General features: G+C 40.9%; 5 protein-coding genes across 10 annotated transcripts in view; 4 read left to right on the plus strand and 1 right to left on the minus strand.

Moving 5' to 3' along the window:
• The window catches only part of rngtt (RNA guanylyltransferase and 5'-phosphatase), a 48,441-nt gene extending 47,790 nt beyond the window's left edge, over positions 1–651 (minus strand). Inside the window, exon 1 of the mRNA XM_085937457.1 lies at positions 230–651. Within this exon, the coding sequence (XP_085793583.1) occupies positions 230–293 (64 nt within the window). The 5' untranslated portion in view covers positions 294–651. The remainder of the gene's footprint in view (positions 1–229) is intronic.
• On the plus strand, positions 64–3,810 carry laptm4a (lysosomal protein transmembrane 4 alpha). Of its 5 annotated transcripts, none has more exons than XM_085937462.1 (8): positions 64–371; positions 1,147–1,242; positions 1,782–1,902; positions 2,168–2,244; positions 2,335–2,457; positions 2,542–2,637; positions 2,802–2,900; positions 3,027–3,214. In XM_085937462.1, exons 1-8 carry the CDS (start codon positions 351–353, stop codon positions 3,081–3,083), a joined length of 690 nt encoding a protein of 229 aa, XP_085793588.1. In that variant the 5' UTR covers positions 64–350; the 3' UTR covers positions 3,084–3,214. The 5 variants fall into 5 exon arrangements, with proteins under 5 accessions (XP_085793588.1, XP_085793584.1, XP_085793587.1 ...); XM_085937458.1 differs by lacking the exon at positions 3,027–3,214 and adding an exon at positions 3,227–3,810 and having other exon boundaries at positions 90–371; XM_085937461.1 differs by lacking the exon at positions 3,027–3,214 and adding an exon at positions 3,227–3,810 and having other exon boundaries at positions 93–371; positions 1,028–1,242.
• Positions 3,811–4,278: 468 nt separating this feature from the next.
• Positions 4,279–8,049, plus strand: LOC147042708 (uncharacterized). The gene is made up of 6 exons (XM_085937930.1): positions 4,279–4,423; positions 5,310–5,785; positions 6,527–7,103; positions 7,430–7,555; positions 7,653–7,751; positions 7,845–8,049. Exons 1-6 carry the CDS (start codon positions 4,279–4,281, stop codon positions 7,898–7,900), a joined length of 1,479 nt encoding a protein of 492 aa, XP_085794056.1. The 3' UTR covers positions 7,901–8,049.
• A 3,630-nt stretch (positions 8,050–11,679) lies between these two features.
• ttc32 (tetratricopeptide repeat domain 32) lies at positions 11,680–12,726 on the plus strand. Its single transcript, XM_085937957.1, has 3 exons — positions 11,680–11,805; positions 11,886–12,052; positions 12,530–12,726. Exons 1-3 carry the CDS (start codon positions 11,690–11,692, stop codon positions 12,655–12,657), a joined length of 411 nt encoding a protein of 136 aa, XP_085794083.1. The 5' UTR covers positions 11,680–11,689; the 3' UTR covers positions 12,658–12,726.
• A 195-nt stretch (positions 12,727–12,921) lies between these two features.
• zpax1 (zona pellucida protein AX 1) lies at positions 12,922–17,240 on the plus strand. 2 transcript variants are annotated; one of them, XM_085937774.1, is made up of 21 exons: positions 12,922–13,071; positions 13,146–13,222; positions 13,285–13,377; positions 13,466–13,590; positions 13,733–13,876; positions 13,945–14,004; positions 14,075–14,236; positions 14,305–14,401; positions 14,466–14,683; positions 14,756–14,912; positions 14,984–15,192; positions 15,261–15,378; positions 15,449–15,648; positions 15,709–15,823; positions 15,893–16,062; positions 16,133–16,227; positions 16,318–16,448; positions 16,516–16,705; positions 16,776–16,914; positions 16,976–17,099; positions 17,155–17,240. In XM_085937774.1, exons 1-21 carry the CDS (start codon positions 13,022–13,024, stop codon positions 17,223–17,225), a joined length of 2,745 nt encoding a protein of 914 aa, XP_085793900.1. In that variant the 5' UTR covers positions 12,922–13,021; the 3' UTR covers positions 17,226–17,240. The 2 variants fall into 2 exon arrangements, with proteins under 2 accessions (XP_085793900.1, XP_085793899.1); XM_085937773.1 differs by lacking the exons at positions 12,922–13,071; positions 13,146–13,222; positions 13,285–13,377; ... (1 more) ...; positions 13,733–13,876; positions 13,945–14,004 and having other exon boundaries at positions 14,061–14,236; positions 17,167–17,240.
• Positions 17,241–20,783: the final 3,543 nt, after the last annotated feature.

Consider the following 20,783-nt stretch of genomic DNA (forward strand, 5'->3'; position numbering starts at 1 on the left):
AACTGCTTGCAAATGTTAGCATGTTGTGATGCTAGCGTGCACACACAGGACAAGTGCATCTTTGTTACGATATTTGTTTAATTGATGTTAAATGCAATAGTAGCTGAGAGAGTGAAAACACGTATAATTTCGCAAACAGCTGTAACAAATGTAGACGATGCCACGTGACGAGCAGCATAAGCTTGGTAATGTAGATGGGGCTAATAAGTAATTGGAGATCGGCTATTACCTGCCACTGGTTGTCCTCTTCTGGGACAATTCCGCCATCGGGGAGGGGGGCCCAATTGTGACATGGTTAGCTCCCAGCCGTCAGTATAACGGACAAGCTTGCCTTAAAGGCCTGCTATACAATGTTGCAAGGGATCTGCAAGGTATTATCACCTTAATCCTCGGATTCACCCAAACACCGCGGATTCAAAGGCCTCTTGAGCTCATTTAGGAATATTGCCTTAATTTACGGTCAGCGAGCATTAGGTATTACGGTGCTTTTCCCTCACAAGCTATGTTCGTCTTAATTGGTAGATATTTGGCAAACATAACGTTGTTCTTATAAGCATTGTAGCTCGGTCAGCTATGTAAACAAGCTTAGCTTCTCATTCTTTCATTCGGAGTGCCTGTGTTGCGTTCCCGTGTCACCCGGAAGTTGAAATTTTCCATTTCTCCATACAATCTGTCTTTGATAATAACAGCACCCTACTTGTCTGTTTGAGTGCATTTGGATCAATTTGCATTAATCTTTACTAATTTTAACATTACTGTCCTTATTTTTCCATAACGATATGTTTGCCATGCAGTTAAAACAGTCATCATATTTGGGTCATGTGCGATATTAACTCATCGCAGTTGTCTGACATTCTATTGGGTAAATTAGTTTGCAATTTTAAACGCATTGTTGAAATAATAAATTATGTATTGCAAGTTTCGTTGCGAGTAATGTTCGTAATGTAGTGTGATTGCGATGCAATATATTTCGACCTTCCTGATGTGCCATACATATTTCCACTTCCGGGTGTTTGTTTTCATCCAGAGAGAGGTGGAAGTGGAACTGTCAAGGGGAGGCTTTCTTTCCCCGCTTGACTGTAGAATATATTTTTTTTTACATACATATATTGGGGACTCTCTACTGATACTGCGGTGGAAATGCAGCACTTTAAACTCAGTCGAGACAAACTGTACAGCACCAGATGCTGCGGATGTTGTCATGTCCGGACGGGGACAATCATCCTCGGAACATGGTACATGGTACGTATTAAAATCGAAAGATTGATTGAAAGCTTACCTTCGAAACGATTAGTGTCATGTGTGTGGTAACATATATTCTTGGTTAATTATTCCGAAAATGGCTATGTTTCAAAACAAAGGATGCATATCATGTTAGCCGTAAATGCTAACGTTAGCAAAAAAAAATTCCAATTTAAGCGTTATCTTTTAACATTGCTGTAAAAAAAAAAACTAATTACATGATGTGGAATGTATTGAGAAAACAACCCTAGCTATCGCAGAAGGGTAACGGGTGATGTAGGTCGTTTAACGTCATAGCTAGCAAGTTGAAAATGAAGCTTAACCGATAATGATTTTGTGTTCTCTACTGTTCACCATGCAGAGTTGCAATGATAGATTAGGAGTGAAAGGGATGCACTAAAGTCACTGGGGTTGTGGGGCCAATGCCTTACTCAAGGGCATCTCGACAGTAGCCTGCAAGCAGCCAGCCGTTTAAAATTACGTGCTGTTACTGATTATTGATGTAATTGCTAACAGTGATTTGAATTGTTATTCCGCAGGTGATCAACTTGTTGATGGGGATCCTGCTAACGGTTGCTGCAACTCATCCGGAAAGCGTTCCCTCTGTCAACTTACAGTATGCAGTTATTGACCATTACTTAACATCTGACAGGATGTCAGGTAGGTTAAATTGCTGGACTTTAAACCGGTATGAATGTTTCATAAAGGGGTTTCTCTGTTTAGGCCAGTGTTTCATTCCTGTGGTGAGGTTACCTGGATTTGAACTGGAACACACTGTAGTTAATAACTCAATGTAGTGGTAAAGTCAGAAATATAGTTAATGATTTGAAAATGTTTATAAATGGAACTTATGTGTCATTCAATAAAATTTGGGAAATGCCATATTAAAAATGCACTAAAATAATCTCTCTTGTTTTCTAACCAGGTAATGCCGGTGCCGGATTGGCCATTTCTCTGCTGATGGTCACTATTAGTGCTATGTTGCTGTATGGTGCCATTACAGTAAGTGCAAATTGTTTTAGTGGGCCTGACCTGAAGATTGTCACTAGACGAATGTTTGTTCTCCGTTAATGTCTCTTTTTTTATCTCTAGCATCGCAGTGGGCTTCTCATCCCGTTCTTCTGCTACCAGATGTTCGACTTTGCGTTAAGCTGCCTTGTGGCCTGCAGCTCTCTCACCTATTTGCCTCGGATACAGGAGTACCTGGACCAGCTGGTTAGTCTTTGTCCCCACTAGTTCTCGACAGTATGTGAATTTACCTTTTGAAAGTAATTGATTTTCCCCTCACTATTTCCTCAGCCGGATTTCCCGTACAAGGATAACCTCCTGTCTCTGGACTCTCGGTTCCTGTTTTTCTTCGTGCTCATCCTGTTCACCTTCCTTATTGTCCTCAAGGTAAAAGTGCCCATCCATTTTTCTATAGCGCTTTTCAGTAGGGTCAGGGTGACTTTAAAGATTTTAGGAACCACTGATCACATCTTAAGCCTTATCTGACGGGTATTTACTGTAGTTGCGATAATCGAAGTCTCATTTATGTATTAATATCTATTTTTTTGCAGGCCTATTTGATGAACTGTGTGTGGAACTGCTACAAATACATCAACAACAGGAACAAACCGGATGTTGCCGTTTTCCTCTCTTTTGAGAATGAGGCCCAGGTTTGTGAGCACACTTGGGAATACCAATGTGTTGCATTGTCAGATACTATTGTGTTTCCAACTTACAAATATTTAAATGTAAATCTATTCATAATATTTAATTCCTGTGTAATTTGTTATGTGCAGGCTTGGCCAGCAGGGGTCAGCCCAATCACAATCATGCGCTTTTCTGTACCCTTCTAACAAACAATATGGAAGTAGAGATTGACATTTACACCTCTGATTTAAGGAGTCAGCAAGACCTTTTTCAAATAAAATAATAAATGCATGAACTGACTTGTCTACACTTGTCATTACTTGCCTTTGTTTTTCTGTATTTCACGCAGTCGGATCTGCCCACTTACGAGATGGCAGTAAACATGCCCGACAAGGACCCTCCTCCGCCTTACATGCTGTCTTAAGAACCAGCCCACTGTGGACAACACAAGCCGCCAAATGCATTTCTACATTCCCTCACTAACCCTCTCCACCTCTGCAAAGATGACTTTCATTTAATGTTTCAATCCAATGCAATCAACAATCCAGCATCATCCTCATTTAGACTGATCACTTATTGTAGCTCTTTAGTTGTTCATCTTTTTAAGACTTAAGAACAGTCGCATTTCAGGTTTTGGCAAGCACGCCACAGCACTATTTTTGGGGGGTTATTTATTTAGCTTTGTTGTGGTTCACTACCTTCACTACCACCAGCTCAGATGTTTACATCACACTCTGCTGCCAGCTAGTTTTCCAGCATTGTAACAAAGAGGGAGGGAGAAAGAAAGCTGCTTTGCCACCAGCTTGACATCAACTCATCTGTCGTGAAACATTTGTTGTTGCATGCCCTCCCATTACTTAACCAAGCTTCTTTTGTTCCATTCCATGATACCCACTTTATTATATTTGTCTTCAATAAAGAGTTGAGACCATATGTAGTACTTTTGACTATTTGTCAGTGCTAATTTGGGGCAATCCATCCTGTCAAAGCTGTCCTTTGTATTTACTTGAAGTTAGGTTGCAAACTGTAACATTTAATAAAGTACCATTATGGAATAAAATAAATAAAAGCCTTACTCCTAATCGATGCCTGTCAGTTAGCTCAGAGTGTGCCGTATACTGTATATAGTCACAGAACAACATAATGCAAATATCGACTTTTATTAATTGTATGACCTTGACGTGGCCCCCTTTGCTGGATTGCGTATATTATTTGGCAACTTGCCACTTTTAGTTTGACCCCCCTGCATGCCATCCTTCACAGAGGGCAGGAGGTCATGTGACCCAGCCCCTTAACTGAAACGTATTTGTGATGTGACGTGTTGGCCTTGGGCCTCCTCATAAGAGGAGCTTCGGGACCCTGAGAGGAGACCACCCGTGCCAATTGTGAAGAGGGATGAGGATGATGAAGTACTGGCTGTGGGGTCTTGTGTGCAGCACTTCCTTAATGCTCGGCAACGTGTTGGCCACCTACCAGCTGAATGCACAGAGCTTTGCGCAGAGCAGAAACAATGGACGACCACCCACAAGGACGCTCGACCCAGCAAGTATGTTCAGCTCTCCAGCTAAAGAAAGTGATGCAGGATGCAATTACTATAGTGAAAGTAAAATAGGTATTATTGCATTATCTGAATATGTGTGCAGTAGTTTCAGTGAAAGATTACATTCTTAAGCAGTTCTAACTGATCGTCATAAAGAACACACTGTATATCCAGTAGTAAAAAAATAATATTAAATCAATTCGGTATGTCTTGTGCACAGCAATAAATTTACTTTTCATTGCTGTCCAATGAAAAGCGTCCAATTTTACAATTTCTTACATTAAAAAAAAAAAATTAGATATGTATGCTGTTGATTGGTCAGCAAAGTTTTGTATTAAGTCTTGACTTGTTGCAAACAACAGACGTACGTTCCTAATTCCACTAATCTTTGAGAAAGTGGTTGCTACCACCACTAAAGCTCTTTATGTGCTAGCTGGATTACTAAAAAACAGGGTCTTCACAAAAATTGTCTGTTTTCCATGTCCTACTCCTGCACCGATAAATTGTTAATGAAGTAATCCTGCCAGCACACAAACACAAACCAAAACTTTGGATTATTCTTCACTTTTGTTTAGTTTGGCAGCAAAAGTCTTAGGCCACCATTAGCAAAGTAATAATGACCTAACGTTATTAAAACAACAAAGCTTGTGGTGGAGTAAGATTTTTGCATTGTACTTTAATGTCACTGAAAGTTACTAAAGCCTCTTTTCCACCATACAGTACAGATCAGTTCACATGCCTCAATGAAAACGTAAATCTTATCAAGATTAAACCAATCCTGTAGCGAACTGAACTGTACCGTTGAATGGAATGCGGCTTTGGTGTTGACCATGTCAACTTACACAATCTTCTTTTTGACCTACTAATGATCTCCTCTTTGGTGGCCCTGTAGTTCACAGAAGTGACTACACGTATAGAGGAGAGTATCACTACCACTACCAGCCACCAAGGATCTCTCCACCGGTAGTGTATCGACCTTTTCCTTTATCTCCTCCAGTGACTTACCACAGACCCTCGGTCCCTATGTGGTCCTATCAGCACAAATTCAAAGGGCATCTACAGGTGCCCCATGTTTACAAAGGTCTTACCCCACCTGTAGTGCACCACCCTCACCATATACCCAAAGGCTATTATTACCCAAAAGTCCCGTGTCCGACCAGATCCACGGCCACAGTGGCAACTAAACCGTTGGTATATCTCTCAACCGTCCCTCCCACCCAACAACTAACCACGACGTCAACGACGGCACCGACTGTGCCTCGGACAACGACCACAAGCACCACGCCAGCAGTGACCACCACTTTGGCACCAGTGGAGAGCACCACTCCAGTGCTGGTCAGTACCCAAAGCGGCTTCACCACCAGTCTTGTGAAGACAGGTAGACTATTACCAAGTCAGGTTTGCTTAATCATCAAAGCTTATTTCTCACTGCATTTGTAGTTAATGCCACTCATATTGAATGGTAATATTCAAATTATCTTTTTAAATATGTACATATGTTAAAAAATGGTAGACCACTTCTTTGGAAGGCCACTTAACTGGAAGAACAGCAGTTTATCATTCAAATTTCTCTCCCAAAATATATCTTTAAGGGGGTAAATAAAATAACCATTTGACGCCATTAAATAAATGTATGTTTTTAACTTGCATGGATCCCTAACAAAACTACAAATGCATCACTTCCTCACATTTTCCATGACATAAATAAAGCCACACCAGTTGTTGCTTGGAGAATAGGAGCAAAGATGTATGTGCTGAATTTGATGGTACGTCCAAATGTTTGAATGGGATTGTACATGTATGTGACTGGGAGGAGCAAAAATTCCAAGTCCATCTTAACGTGTGACATGTTTTTTTTTTGTCTGGTATCCTTTTTATTTAGGATGAAAGGATAAGACCAATGTGAAATGAATGAATCATTTGACAATCTTCTGGAGACGATGCACAAAGCCAGAATGTTCTCTGTGCATCTCAAACAGGATGAAAAGTCAGTCGTGTTCCTCAATGTGTCGGTCTTTACCATGTTTGAGCCACAATGCTTGTATCTGAGCCGAGAACTGTCCACGTAACACTAAGATAGCCTTAATGCTGCCATGTTGATCACCAGAGTCACCAGAGTCTCAGTGCGCGAGCCGCCTCTTGGACCTGGTCTTCATCATTGACAGCTCACGGAGCATCCGGCCCAGTGATTTTGAGAAGGTCAAGACGTTCCTGGCGCTTATGGTTGACACGTTGGCGGTTGGCACGGATACCACCAGAGTGGCCGTGGTCAACTACGCCAGCACAGTCAAGATCGAGTTCCTGCTTAAAGACCACTTCAACAAGGCCGACATGAAGAAAGCCATCTCTCGCATCGAGCCCCTGGCCGCCGGCACAATGACGGGCCTGGCCATCAAGACGGCCGTCAAGGAAGCTTTCACCGAGGACTCCGGAGCCCGGCCTCATTCTCGGAACATTGCCAAATTGGCAATCATCGTGACGGACGGGAGGCCTCAGGACCACGTGGAGGAGATCTCCGCCACGGCCCGCGCCCAAGGCATCGAGATCTACGCTATCGGGGTGGACCGCGCCGACATGGCTTCTCTGAAGCAGATGGCCAGCTTGCCTCTGGAAGACCACGTCTTCTACGTGGAGACCTACGGTGTTATTGAGAAGCTCACCTCCAAGTTTCGGGAGACCCTGTGTGGTAGGACAAAGACGGCAACCCCAGAGATCTTGGTCTACCATTAACCGTGGTTCTAGTGGCACACTTGGAGGCACCTACAGTCTAACGAGGGGGAGTTCTACACTTGGGATCTTTTCCAAACCAGAATACATTTAAAAGATAAACAAATTCTGAACCCCAATATGGACTGCAGATGTCAGCACTAGAACCTGATTAGAACTCCAGAATTAATACTAAAAAAAAGTTTGAGGCTCAAAAAAGTTTTCAACTTTTTTTTTTTTTTTAAAGTGTTCATATCGTACTTATATGTTTTTGTTTAGTATGCCCTTCTTTTAATCCCGGTCTAGGTATGGACCCCTGCAGCACCGGAAACGACTGTGAGCACATTTGTGTCAACAACGTTGCCTCGTATTACTGCAAGTGCCGCACCGGTTATATCCTCAATGCCGACCAGAAAACATGTTCCCTGAAACGTAAACTGAACTTGATAATATCATAAAACGCAAGGTAACTTCTAATAACATGTCAGTTGAATATGACTCTAAACACAATGTCTTGATTGTGATGAAGAGGTGAAGGCAGCGGTGGTTGTGGATCCATGCAAGTGTGAAGCCAGACTGGCTTTCCAGAAGGAGACGCGGGTTACCATGCAGCAGCTTACTGCCAAGCATATCCTTCTTGTTAGAATCAGCACATTATGTACTTTACAATCTAATGTACTAATAAAAGCATTTGCAGACTTTCCTTGACTTTAGAGGCCACTCGCTGATGTAGCAGGGAGAATAGAACGCCTTGAGGAGGCCCTGGGCCGTGTGTAACGCTCGACAAAGGGGTCAGTGTCGACGCTCAGTGAAAGACCGTCCCGGCCATCACACAGTGTGACCCTTTCCATTTATTTGCTTTACATGCACAGTGGGGTGTCGGAGACATGGACTGGTGCAAGGCGCACATATGCTGCTCCATAATTGCTGGATGGATGTCAAGCATTCGTGGAACGTGGAGAAACTAATCACATCTGCAGTGACGTCTGCTCTCTTAAACGACTGCACCCACCGTTCATCGTTACCAAAACACCACAGACAAGTCAAATCTGCAATAACATTATGTGACCTCAACTGCACACGTGTGCATCTTGTATATATATATATATATATATACTGTATTATGGTTTGTTCTATTTTTGTTTAGATATCATGAAAAAGCAACTAACAGTAACACTATTATATTTTTAAATATATATTAAAGCTGGTCAATTGATATGAGCTGATACATACACTGTGGTCTTTTGTTTGAATAAAAAACATGATAAGAACATCAGGAATATTTTGTCTTTTTAAAGAATGAATGACTTGACGCAGAACTGCTATTAAGTTGAATAAACTTGAACAACAGAAGACTTTTGTGTTGCTTGCCAAAATTTTAGTCTAAAGCAAGCTTAAAAAAATCTACATCTCGTGGAACAGACTTTTTAAATAATCAAAACCATACGAAGATTAATGTCATGGGTGGATGGTCACCGTTTGCAAACTAATGTCACAAATTGATGAATAAAAACAATATTGTACACTATATCTTTCTTGGGTAGCATTAATGGTAAATTTCTTTAGGAAAATCCTTCAAAGCAAGAGGTGGGAGCTTTTTTGGGGAGTGTGATATAAATATTCTGGCCCATACGACTTGTCGGAAAACATTATCATCTACTGTAGAGTAGCGCATGTTTTACTCATAATTGAACGCCTCGTCATCAGTGCTAATATGTGATATTGCGCTGATCTGACGAGAACAACATGTTTTCATCACCATGCACTGTTAGCACCTTGAATGTTGCTCTAAGCAATTGTTGGAATAATTAGATGGTCGGCCTGACCAAGAGCCTCATTATTTATGAGTTGGGAGTCAGTCCCTTGCTTCAACAAAGCTCTCTGTCTAGCTCCAGAGAATTCCTTTAACTCCCTTCCTTTCTTATCTCACTAGTTCTCTGTTTAGGTCATAAGAACTTCTTTCCCTTTAAGTCAACTCTGTAGCTTTTATCTATGGATTGTTGTTGATTGAGACTGTTTGTCTTTAAGTGTTACAGAAAAGACATATCTGTTGAAGTAGTTGCATATATATTAGTATTGTGTGAAAATCAGTAAGAAAGTTGCATTGTTCCACCCGAAAACGACACTCAACACGCGAGTCAGCCAACCAGCAGCCAACCGGCTGAGGAGGAGCAGGATAGACTGCAACAAAACTGCTGGGATCACGGAACAGCCAAGGCCATGTGGCCTAACACCACATAACATTCGTTAGCTAATCAGCGTTGCTACAGCCACAATCTCCCCGCCTTTTAGTGTAGCAACGCCTCTGTAACCAGGGCAACCAAAACATTAAAAAGAGGAGTACGCAGAGAAAGGCCTCAGAATTGGTGGAGGACTGTAACTGGGCCTTCTACGTAATTCTCCTCGCAAGTAAAACGAATACTGGTTGTCTTTTTCCTCTTTGTTATAATGTGTAAAATAATGTCTGATGGTATTTAGACCTGACAGCAATATATAGGGGTCAAAGGTGAGCCCTGGGACAGGTTGGCTTGTTTGCCGGACACAGACCATCTTTGTGTGCGAGTCAACATTTACCTCCAGTCTACTTGTGTCTCCTCTTTTACTAGACAGCTACTTTATGTTTGTTTGCCACCTCACCTGCTTTCATGGTTACCACACACAGGGAAGGCCAACCCGACGCTGCCGTGTCAGTGGGAGGGATAAGACAAATGTGACTGACACGTCCCTGCGAAGTAGAAAGATATCGTAAAGACTCCAGGCAACAAATTCCAGGAAAGGGAAGACTACGAACACATACAAAAACATTGATTTAGGTGCTTTTGATCTTTGACACAGTCTGTATCAGTCCCCATGAGGGACATTTTTTTACAGGTATATGGATGTATTATTTCAACACTCAGCCAATAAAAAAAAAATATTCAAGAATTTTAGAGCAAATTACTATGATGCTCAACTGTAAATTATTTATAGAATCGGGTAAAGAATAAAAGGGCTGACTGACTGATTGACCGGCCGACCGACCGACCGACCGACTAACAGCACATGATGGATGGGTGCGTTTGGACTTGAACACTTAGTGTCAAGTCTCTCAGTCGGTCAACTGCATACCACAGTACAGAGATACATTTAAGGCACTGACCGGCAGTGTCAGTTTCACAGCTGCGCACTGGACAACGTTTACTTTAAGTTCATATGGCGTCACTTTTTCATGACTTCCAAGTAAATCCTTCACTTAAGTAGAAATTGAGCCAGCCCAGAACATAACATCTCATTGAAACAAATGGAAAAGATAAGGAAAGCAGATCTATTTCATTATGAGAGAAAATATGCATTAATTAGGTAGATATCAGGATTTATTCCACTTGTCTTGAAGACAATTATGTTACATCCATTGTCCGATTACAAATTTAAACAAAGTTTTTGTACCTTTATAGAGTATTTTATGTTTTTACATTTCAATGCAACTTTCCAATGAAAAGTAACATTGTCACACTATTATAAATATTGTTTGCATTGTGTTTCCTATTAAAGTACTGACTTTAAAGACGGCTTCTATAACAAAGCAAGAAAAAATAACTACAATAATAAAAAAATAAAAAAACGTTTGAAAATATGGATCTTTGGTTTAGCACATTATTTCCCTTTTCACAGAAAAAGCAACAGTCATTACCTTCCAGGACTGTAAGTTCAACCTGTGACAATTTGGGCTTCACACTGTGGGGTTAAATGAAGCACAAAAAGGAAGCGCACGCATGGCCTCCAGGTGACCTGATTGTTGAGGTACCACTTTTACCCCAACAGCTGTTAGCTTCACTGTGAAAATTGGATGAGGATGTCTCAAATGTGCAATAAAAACTATTTAAACTAAACTGGAATAGTTATTTGTATAGTATAGTTAGGGTGTGTTCTGAATTTTGTCTGGAGTGAGCAGGGATGAGCTCCTACTCACCTGCCACCCTAATGATAATAAGAAGGAAAGAAAAGGTGATGGCTGTAAAACAAAGGCCTGACAACCAGTTCTAGAGAGACTGAAACTAATCTGACCTCTGTTATTGACCATGTAATGGTTTGTTTGCGTGACGTCAGTGCAGTGGCATCAAGTCCCACTCAGTGATGATGTGGAGTCTCCACACTATAAAACAATTAAGGATAGGAGAACATTGATAAATTGAAATCAAACGGGGGGGGGGGGGGGGCGGGGGGTACATATTAAGGAATAAAAACTGTGACAATTACATACGCGTATACACACACACACACACACACACACACTCACACACACACACACTCACACACACACACACACACACACACACACACACACACACACACACACACACACACACACACACACACACACACATTTGAAATGGCTTGATGTCGGCTTGCGGTGAATTAAACCAGAATGGAAGTTACGTAACGCTGAATACACACAGAGAGAAGGCGTTCTCTTAATATTCAGCACATTAGGGATAGAGTTTATTGTTATTGCGCACTAGTAGCATTTAGCCGCGCCCACTAAAAGACGGATATTAATGCTATTGGCCAACGTCACATCCGGCAACAATGGCGGACGAGTGTTTACAAATATTACAAAATGCCACCGTAGAGTTTAAAAAACTGAATTTCAAAATAGCAGAAGAGCTTTATAACAAGTTCATTTTGTCCTGCCCACATTCCAGGTTGTTTGTTGTCTAATTAGGCTAATTGAGATTTCTGACACTTAGCAATCGAGTGTAATGCTTTCACCTTGTTTTCACAGGGAATGTGAAGTTTCTCGTTTGGCGACCGCTTACAACAACCGCGGCCAAATAAAGTACTTGCGAGTGGATTTTGACGAAGCGGTCGAGGATTACACCTCAGCGATAAAGGCGGACGACAAGTTTGAAGTAGCGTTCTACAATCGAGGACTAATACATTATAGACTGGGTAAGAGTAGACGCTTGACGTCGTGAACTTCAACCACTTCTGGTTTCTAACAGCGGCCATCAAAATCAATCACATTCGGAACTATACAGCGCTTTAAAAAACCGTCGAAAAAAATATTTAGATATCCTATAGTAGTACGTACGTACTTGTACCTCCCGGTCCGCGTTTAAATTGTTATAACTATTTTCCTCAACGAATGAATAAATTGAGACTGAATAGTATTCATGTGAATTATAATCCTGGATATGCATAATTTGTCATTAAAAATGCTACTAACATGTAGACTCATAACAATTAGAATATAGGTACAGGTTAAAATGTTCCATCTGTTTTCAACATTATTGGATTCCTAAGGACACTAGATGGTGCTATGTATTTACAAAGCCAAGCCCTTCTGATAACTTGCAAATGCTGATTCAACACTGTTACCGCCCCTTTAAAAACCCATCCACTTCCTTTACTCTTAATGTTTTACAGGTTTTTTTGAGGACGCTATTAAGGATTTCCAACAAGCTTTAAAGCTCAATGAAGCCTTTGAAGACGCCAAAGTAGGCCTTCGACGGACTCTGTTGGACCAACAGGACAAAATGAACAGAGGATATTGATGTTTGTGAACATGTGTGTCCAACCAGTGTTGTTTATGTACATAACTTATTAAAACATGAATGAGAAATATTTTGTGAGACTCTTGGAATGACTCTTTGTCCATATTTTTGTCAAAAACTAAATTATTTTGTGGAACTCCTATGTGTTGTTTTTTTTTAAATGTAGTTTGTGTATGGTGTGGGCGTGTCTGTCGTTGGGGTGGGGACTTGGTTACTGATCCAGCTCACCTGTGCATCATAATTGAGAGTGATATAAAAAGGGTAGTGAGGCCTCTCTTGAGCAGTCAGCCCCTTCTTCACTTCAGAGTTGGTGGGGCATGCTGGACTTTGAGTGCCAAGCTCCGCAAGCATTTATTTTCCTGTGATGGTGTTGGATTTTGGCTGTGCTCAGACTGATTGCAACATGTTGAATGTGTAAGTATATCTTGTCTTTTTTTCTTCTTTGTGCTATGTTCTTGTGTCTCATGTGTATCTGTTTATTCTTGAAGACTGATATGGAGCCTGCTGGCTGTGGCAATCACCTTGAGTCAAGCAAAGCTGAACTCTAAAAGTCACACAGCTCCAAGTGAGTTATTTGGTTAGTAATTCTTTTTCTGTTCGCTGTCTAATAAGAGTCTTCTACCTCAGGTGGTTTAAGGTCTGATTGTGTGGGGAATCTGATGAGGCTCTCGCTGGACAAAGCCCTGGCTGTAGGAAACCAACTGGAAGTGGAAGCCATCAGTGTGTATAGTTAACTCTTTGAAATGTCTCAGGTTTGATGAATCGGGCTTTATTCAAAAGAATACAATGATCGCCTCTACCCTTCTAGATGGTTCACGACACATTGTGCTAACACCTGCCTTGGCTGCTCAGTGTGGCTACAGCATGGAGTCTGACCCGTGGGGCAACACCAGAATCTACACATCACTGATGGGCTGCTATGTGGACCATAAAGTATTTTTATCATAGTGGTTGAATTGGCTCCATTCAATCTTGGTTTAATACTTGCACAGTCCAACAATTAAGAAATTAATATCTAGTGACATGTTTTCTGATTCCCAATTTCTTATAGTCTAACAAATCATGTCGTTCATAGGATGACTCTGCCTTTAATGTTGGTCTCAGACTGCGAATGTACAGCAATGGACCCTCAAATGTAGTTTCCCATAATGTAATGAAGACTTGCAGCTACACCCGTTGGGCCACTAGAGAGATTCTTTGTGACAGAAACTACATGGAAGTAGGTGGCTTCTGCTTAGCTCAACTACTGTATAGAAAATTTTACATGGTTGAGTTTGTTCCTTCTAGGTGTCCAAGTACATGCCTGCACTTGGTCAAGATGAGTATTTGAAGAATACTGTCCCGAGTGTATGTGGATTAAAACATTGTTAAATGGCTGTGTGCTTAATATTTCAATTGAAGTAAATCTTTTTAATAGGCCTCCGGTGAGTCTGGTATCTGGAAGATGACGTTCTACACTCCTGAGCCGGTAGTGATGATGAAGGGTGATGCTGAACAAGCTGGGTACAGTGTCATAACCACAATGAGCCGTCTTGTTGTGCGAAGCCCTTACAGTACAGCAGAAACTTACGCTGAAGATGTAAGTGGCACACTAAACCTTAGATGTAAAATTAACTCTGGAGTAACAAATTCATTTTTTGTTTTAAGGTGGCTGGAGTCCCAATGGAGATTCTCAAAGTTGGCACCTACCATGAAACACCTGAAGGGGTGACTGTGATGAACATGGTGGCCGCTTGCCCTACAGGTGAGTTTAATGAAAATTAATGCCTTTCAGTGTAATAAAAAAAAAAAAAAATGTTTTTTGACAGGTGGCGTTCTCTTCACGGAAGATGTGATCGCTTGGCACATCCCTCGTCGTGTGACTCCACTTCTAGATGGTAGCATGAAGATTCTAGAGATGTATATGGGCATTAACGGACAGCGTATGGATCGACGTCAGATGGCTGCACGGGGCTACGCTCTGTCCGCTACAGACTTTCACATCGTTGTTGAGGTCCCTGTGGGTTCCCCTGATGGCTACAACAAGGTTCGGAGTGCCCTACATCTGGCCCCCTCTGTCCATTAACCTGACTTACTTAAGTGCTATGCATTATTGCAGAGTCATGCCCCAGATTACCAGTACCACATCACCTACACAGTAGAGCCCATGCTTGAAGTCCTGTGGCGGGCTGAAAGATCCAATGAAGAAACAAGATATAAAATTCTGTTCCCCATCACCACACCTCTTATGCCCATGTCACCTCAAGCTGTTGACTGTAAGACTCAATTTTCAAAGGTTTTAGCCTGAGATTTAGTTGAGTATCTTTACCAATTAACACTTTCCTAGTGACCAATGCAGAAGAGCGGTTATTCACCATCCATGTGGGCACCTTCCTGGATGATGTGGAGCTCAAGAACATCACATTCGCTACTGGCATGTACTCTCTGGAAGAATTTGGAGCGAAAGGCTTTGTTGTGCAAGAGCGCAGACATCCTGGTGGCACAAAAAGCTTCGCTCTGAAAGTTCCCTTTGCTGTCGCTGAAGTCCTCAAACATGTATGTGAACTACTTGCAATGTTTCTCTAGAGGGATATCTAATGAGATTAATCTTTCCTTATCTGCAGAATCCTGAGCCCTTGGTTACAAGATACACACTCGCAGTAATCTTTGGCTTCTTGATCCAGCCTGAAGCAATTCCTTTTGCTCACCCTGTGGAGGTCACTGCCTCTTTACAGGATGTTGGTAAGACATTTTCCTTTTTGACAGTTTTGCGTTCATAACATGAGGTTGATGCAATTCTTTTTCTCTTAAGTACTTCCCACTATCAGAGGCACTTGTGATCAGCGTATGTTCTACGTTGAAGTCAAGTTTGGCAGTCAAGGCAAGAACTTTGAGACTCTGGTTGGATACAAGCCACTAACCCCTGAGCTGGAGCAAGCTTTCAGACTGCAAGAGAATGAAACCCACATCACCCTTGTGGTTCCTTTTACTGCCAAGCAGATAGTTTTTGAGGTAAGAGCTAAGGTAAGTGACTTGGAACTTCTACCTTTTTAACTGCTTTTATTTCCACAGCGCATAACTTCAGATTCAGTCAGAGCAAGACTTGACATGCTTCTTTGGGAGACTACCAACAACTGGATGCTTGCTGATCTCCACTTGACCTGCACCTTCCCTTTGACGACCACTAGTATGGCAAACTGTTTCACTGAGAACTGTAGATAAATTGGCTGAAATTTGACATCCCTTGTGTCCTCAGTGTGCTACCCCAATGGAACCATAACAGCTTTGGCTGTTAAGGTGGAGTCTGTTCCTAACCTCATCCCCAGCTGGCTCACCCTCAAGGACAAGTCCTGCAAACCATTATTCAGTGATGACCGCTTTGCTTATTTCTCATTCAGTGCTAACAGCTGTGGAACTACAAGAACAGTAAGGATTTTTGTTTTGTCCCCCCCCCACTTTGTATAATTTAAAGTCTTAAACCTTGTGTTGTCTCCAGTTCTTTGACAACTACATACTGTACCAAAATGAGATTAGCCTCTACTACAACAGCAGAGGCACTTCCTTCACGTCATCTTCTGATCCTGAATACAGGCAAGTGTTCATGGTTGTTTGGCAAAATGTCAAACTTTTTTTTTAATAAACAATTAAGCTGAGTTTCTTTTGCCCTTGTATTCCTTCCAGTCAAACTGTCAACTGCTACTACTTAGTCAATGACACTCAGACTGTTGCATTCGGCTACAAAACCCGCAGCATTTACCCTTCAGCTGAAATCGGACAGGGACAGCTTGATGTGCAAATGAGGCTATCCCATGGTAAGAAATATGCAGTATTTGGTAAAATGGCACGTTTTAATTAGTTTCTTTTCTCTCCCTCTCATAGATGCCACTTATAACCACTTCTACAAAGCTGAAGATTACCCAATAGTGAAATACCTCAGACAGCCTGTCTACTTTGAGGTAGAGCTGACTCATTCCAATGATCCTTCCTTGGAGCTCATCTTGGAAAGCTGCTGGGCTACTGCTCAGGAAGACTCAAGTTCTCAGCCCAGTTGGGATGTCATTGTGAACACGTGAGGCGTTTTGAATTACTTTACACTTCTCCCCTCTGCATGAATTTAATGTCTTATTTTAAATAAACAGTTGTGGGAACCAAGAAGACAGCTATGTTACACTCTTCCATCCTGTCACGGCTGATCCTGTCCACATTCCATCCCACCTCAAGCGTTTCTCTCTCAAGATGTTCACCTTTACCAAAGAATATGAGATTCTTAAAAATGAGGTACCTCGAAAGCATCTAAAACAAGCATTTAAAGCAGACTGACGTAGCCTTTCAATTTCAGATCTACATGCACTGTAATGCAATGGTATGCAACACAAATGACAAATCAGAAGATGTCTGCAGAGGTCAATGTCCACATCGCAGTGATGGCATTTCTGGATTTCATGGGATCCAAGGAATGAAAAGTGAGTCTTTAGCATTCAAATTATTCCACAACATGTTTACTATAATCTTCCTCAGCACAAAGAGCAGACTCAACCCAGCAAAGGAAGATCTCAACTGGACCAATTCACCTCTTTAACTCTGAATAAAGATTCTTAAACAAATGTTTGTGTTGCAATGACTCATTTTGTCTGTTAAACTGTAATGGAATTATAGTTTGCTTAAATTTCTGTGGAAGATTATCCTGTGCATTGTGTAAAACTGCAATGCATCCACCTGAGTAGTTTCTAATTTAGTCTTGTTGCAGTATCTTGGCTTTACTGTGATACTGAAGACTGTAAATGTGCTTTACTTAAAATGAGGAACAAGACACAAAATTGGACCAGCATCTTCACTGAAAGTAACTAAAGTTATTTAGAGACATTATGGAAAATCTACTTTTTTTGCTTTTCTATTTTATTGTGCACTTGCAGTCTCCAATATTCTAGAGGAGTGTAATCTATTAAGGGTGCAGAAAAACTTTTCTGATCTGTTTTGTTTTTCTCCATTCCGTTCTTTTTCTATTCTGTATTTTTATCTTATGTCACATCCTTTGGGGTGGGACTACCAAGCAAGGTCGTGTGGCCAATTTCACAAATCTGCCATCTTTATTACTCAGACTTTTGTAGTCCAAACAACTTGGATGCTGAAGTGGAGACAACAAAATGTTTTGTTGGATGCATCAATCCACAATGCAATGTCCCCAGCATCAGAACCTCAAAGAAGTGTCTGGTCAAATTTTATTTTTCAAGCAGTGTTCCCACATCTGTAGGCAAAGTCTTGCTTGTTCAAGAATGAGTGTTTCAGAAATCTTTTCTGTATAGAGAAGGATTTCAGTGATGGTTCAGTTCCTTCAATCCATGGAAATGATGGACAGTAAAGCAGTGACCTTGAGATGACAAAAATGAACTATTTACTTTCATATTATGCCCTCTTGGCATTAGTCTTTCTGCTGATTTTAGAGCTGTGTGCTCTTTTTACTTGTGGGTTAAATTTTTGAGTACTGTAATTTTCGAAGTATAAGTCGCACCGGCCATAAAATGCACAATAAAGTGAAAAAAAAACAAGTCGCACCGGGGTATAAGTCGCACTTTTGGGGCAAATTTATTTGTCAAATAGCGCCGCACAGATCTAGTATATAACTATATTGTAACGTTAAAGTACCAGGAAAGACGTGGGTTTGGTAAACAGCTCTATATTTAACAAGAGTTCAACGAGCCAACAACTACTGAACTGTAACGATAAAAACATATACAAGTTGCTACACAAAATAAAATATATCAAATAATTATAACATAAATTAGTTTTTCAAACCTTGTGTCACCATTAGCTCACTAGTTAACTTGTATGCAGTGCTTGTTTACGTGTTCACAAATATTGTGAGGGGATTTATTTTGTCACGTGTTACTTATGGTTGTATGGACAAGTATTCTGCTGTTGACATAAATTAATCAATCAAAACATTTGCAGCACAAGCAGACGTTACCTTGGCTTTAAAACTACAAATATGTCCAACCGGAAAGGAAGTATCTCATTTGCATTTAAAGAGACCCCACCACAATGGTTTACTCTGAACTGCACCTCAGACCAAGTATAAAAATGAGGAATTCAGACAAAAGCATCACTGTTCCACTTTATATAGACCACAATTGAATGAGTAAAACATAAAACGGAAGAATTTATAAACAGGATATGTAAGCTTTAAGGTTGTGCGGTAAAATAAATTGATACCAGACAACTAAAACATTTTCACAGCGTGGCTCATTTGTAACATATTAGTCTCCCAACTTGAAGGTAGATAGATTGAATCCTCAAGTCTGGGATTGTCAAAATGTCCCTGAGCAAGACATCCTTCCATTTTCTATACCGTTTGTCCCCACGTGGAATCGAACCCACACCCTTTTAGCTGTGAGACGGTTGTGCTAACCATTTTTTTTTGTCAAATCCAAGATTTCATTGACTTTGGACTGAAAGACATTGGGAATGTTTTATTGCCTGAAGCCTTTTGTAGCTGTGAAGTTGATTTTTTCCCTTGATCATTCAACCAAAAAACAAAAAAAAATCTTTGTAATATGGTAGTGCAGCCCAACGAGTCAAAACAGTGTTCTGATTGTTTTGTTTGTGGAATCTGAATTAAACAGGCAACATCAACCTATTTTTATCCATCCCAGGAAACACCCAATCACAGGGTCACCAGTTATCTGAACCTGACTGTGATTATTTGTGACCTCTGAACTAGCTACTATGATGTCATTTCAGTCAAGAAGGAAATGGCAAAATGGCCACCCCCTGAGATGGAAAAAAAAAAAAACAGGTTAATTATGCTGCCTAATTCATATTCTGCAAATGCAATCAGAGTGCTGTGTTTGGAGTCCAGCTTTAATTTCTTTAGAGCTGGTTCTGCCCTTTTTTTTTTATAAGTACTGATTATTTGCAACTAACAGGACTCGAGAAATCGCTCCATCACTTCCTTTGATCCAGTTTTGTACACAATCATGTCACCCTTTGAATCAAGGGTGTCAAACTCATTTTTGTCATGGGCCACATCGTGGTCATAGTTTTCTTCGGTGGGCCATTATGACTATCAACCCAAATAAATGTATGAATGCCTCATATTATATACAGTGTAGACTACACAACAAATATAAATAATTGGTTTGCAAATCTGAGACAAGTAAAAAATGTTTAAACATTTCAAAGAAAATCGTTTTTTGTTTTTTTTAAAGTGATGATTATTGGGGGCAGCTCGGTGATGCACTGGTTAGCACGTCCACCTCACAGTTAGGAGGGTGTGGGTTCGATTGCACCTCCGGCCCTCCCTATGTGGAGTTTGCATGTTCTCCCCGAGCCCGTATGGGTTTTCTCCAGGCACTCCTCCTAAATCTCAAAAGACATGCTTGGTAGGCTGATTGAAAACTCCAAATTGCCCCTAGGTATGTTTGCGAGTGTGGATGCTCGTTTGTCTGTGTGCCCGCGATTGGCTGGCAACCGGTTCAGGGTATCCCCCCCCCTCCTGCCCAATGACAGCTGGGATAGGCTCCAGCACACCCGCAACCCCCGTGGGGACAAGCGGTAAAGATGGATGTATTACGACAAGTGGCAATTTTAATACTGACATGAATTTGATTTTTTGACAGACCACAAAATGTGGCACACCATATACAGCCCCTGGGCCTAGAGTTTGACACCTATGCTTTAAATGTTTGAAGACACTTTTGATGCTAAAAAGACAACTTATCTTGCTTCATTCAACAAGATCTTATGTCCTTTTTTTGCTCCACTCTTGGGATGCTTTTATTTTTTGACAAAGTCTGTCTCAGAAGCACTTTACAATTTCACTAGTGCAGATTTCTTGTTCCACTCCAAGTTTGAGTAAATAATTTAAGATTCAACTTTGAGATGCATACATAGATGCCTAATGGCTATCAAATACGATAAATGTTGGTTAAAAAGTAGAGGTCTACTTTTAAAGCCCAAGCCTATTGAGCTACTGACACAAGGTCCCACAGAAATTGATTAAGAGTCTAAGTTAAGTAATTTTCAAAGTGGCCATTTCACACAACTTAAAATTTGTATACAGTTCAGACAACTGTACTAATATTTTACTTTGTGACAAAAAAAAAATGCATTAACTGTTCAAAGTGCGATACAAAAGCACTACGGCAATG

Source organism: Syngnathus leptorhynchus, chromosome 18 (assembly GCF_054491065.1).
Source record: "Syngnathus leptorhynchus isolate UIUO chromosome 18, UIUO_Slep, whole genome shotgun sequence".
In the NCBI taxonomy this organism is placed as follows: Eukaryota; Metazoa; Chordata; class Actinopteri; order Syngnathiformes; family Syngnathidae; genus Syngnathus; species Syngnathus leptorhynchus.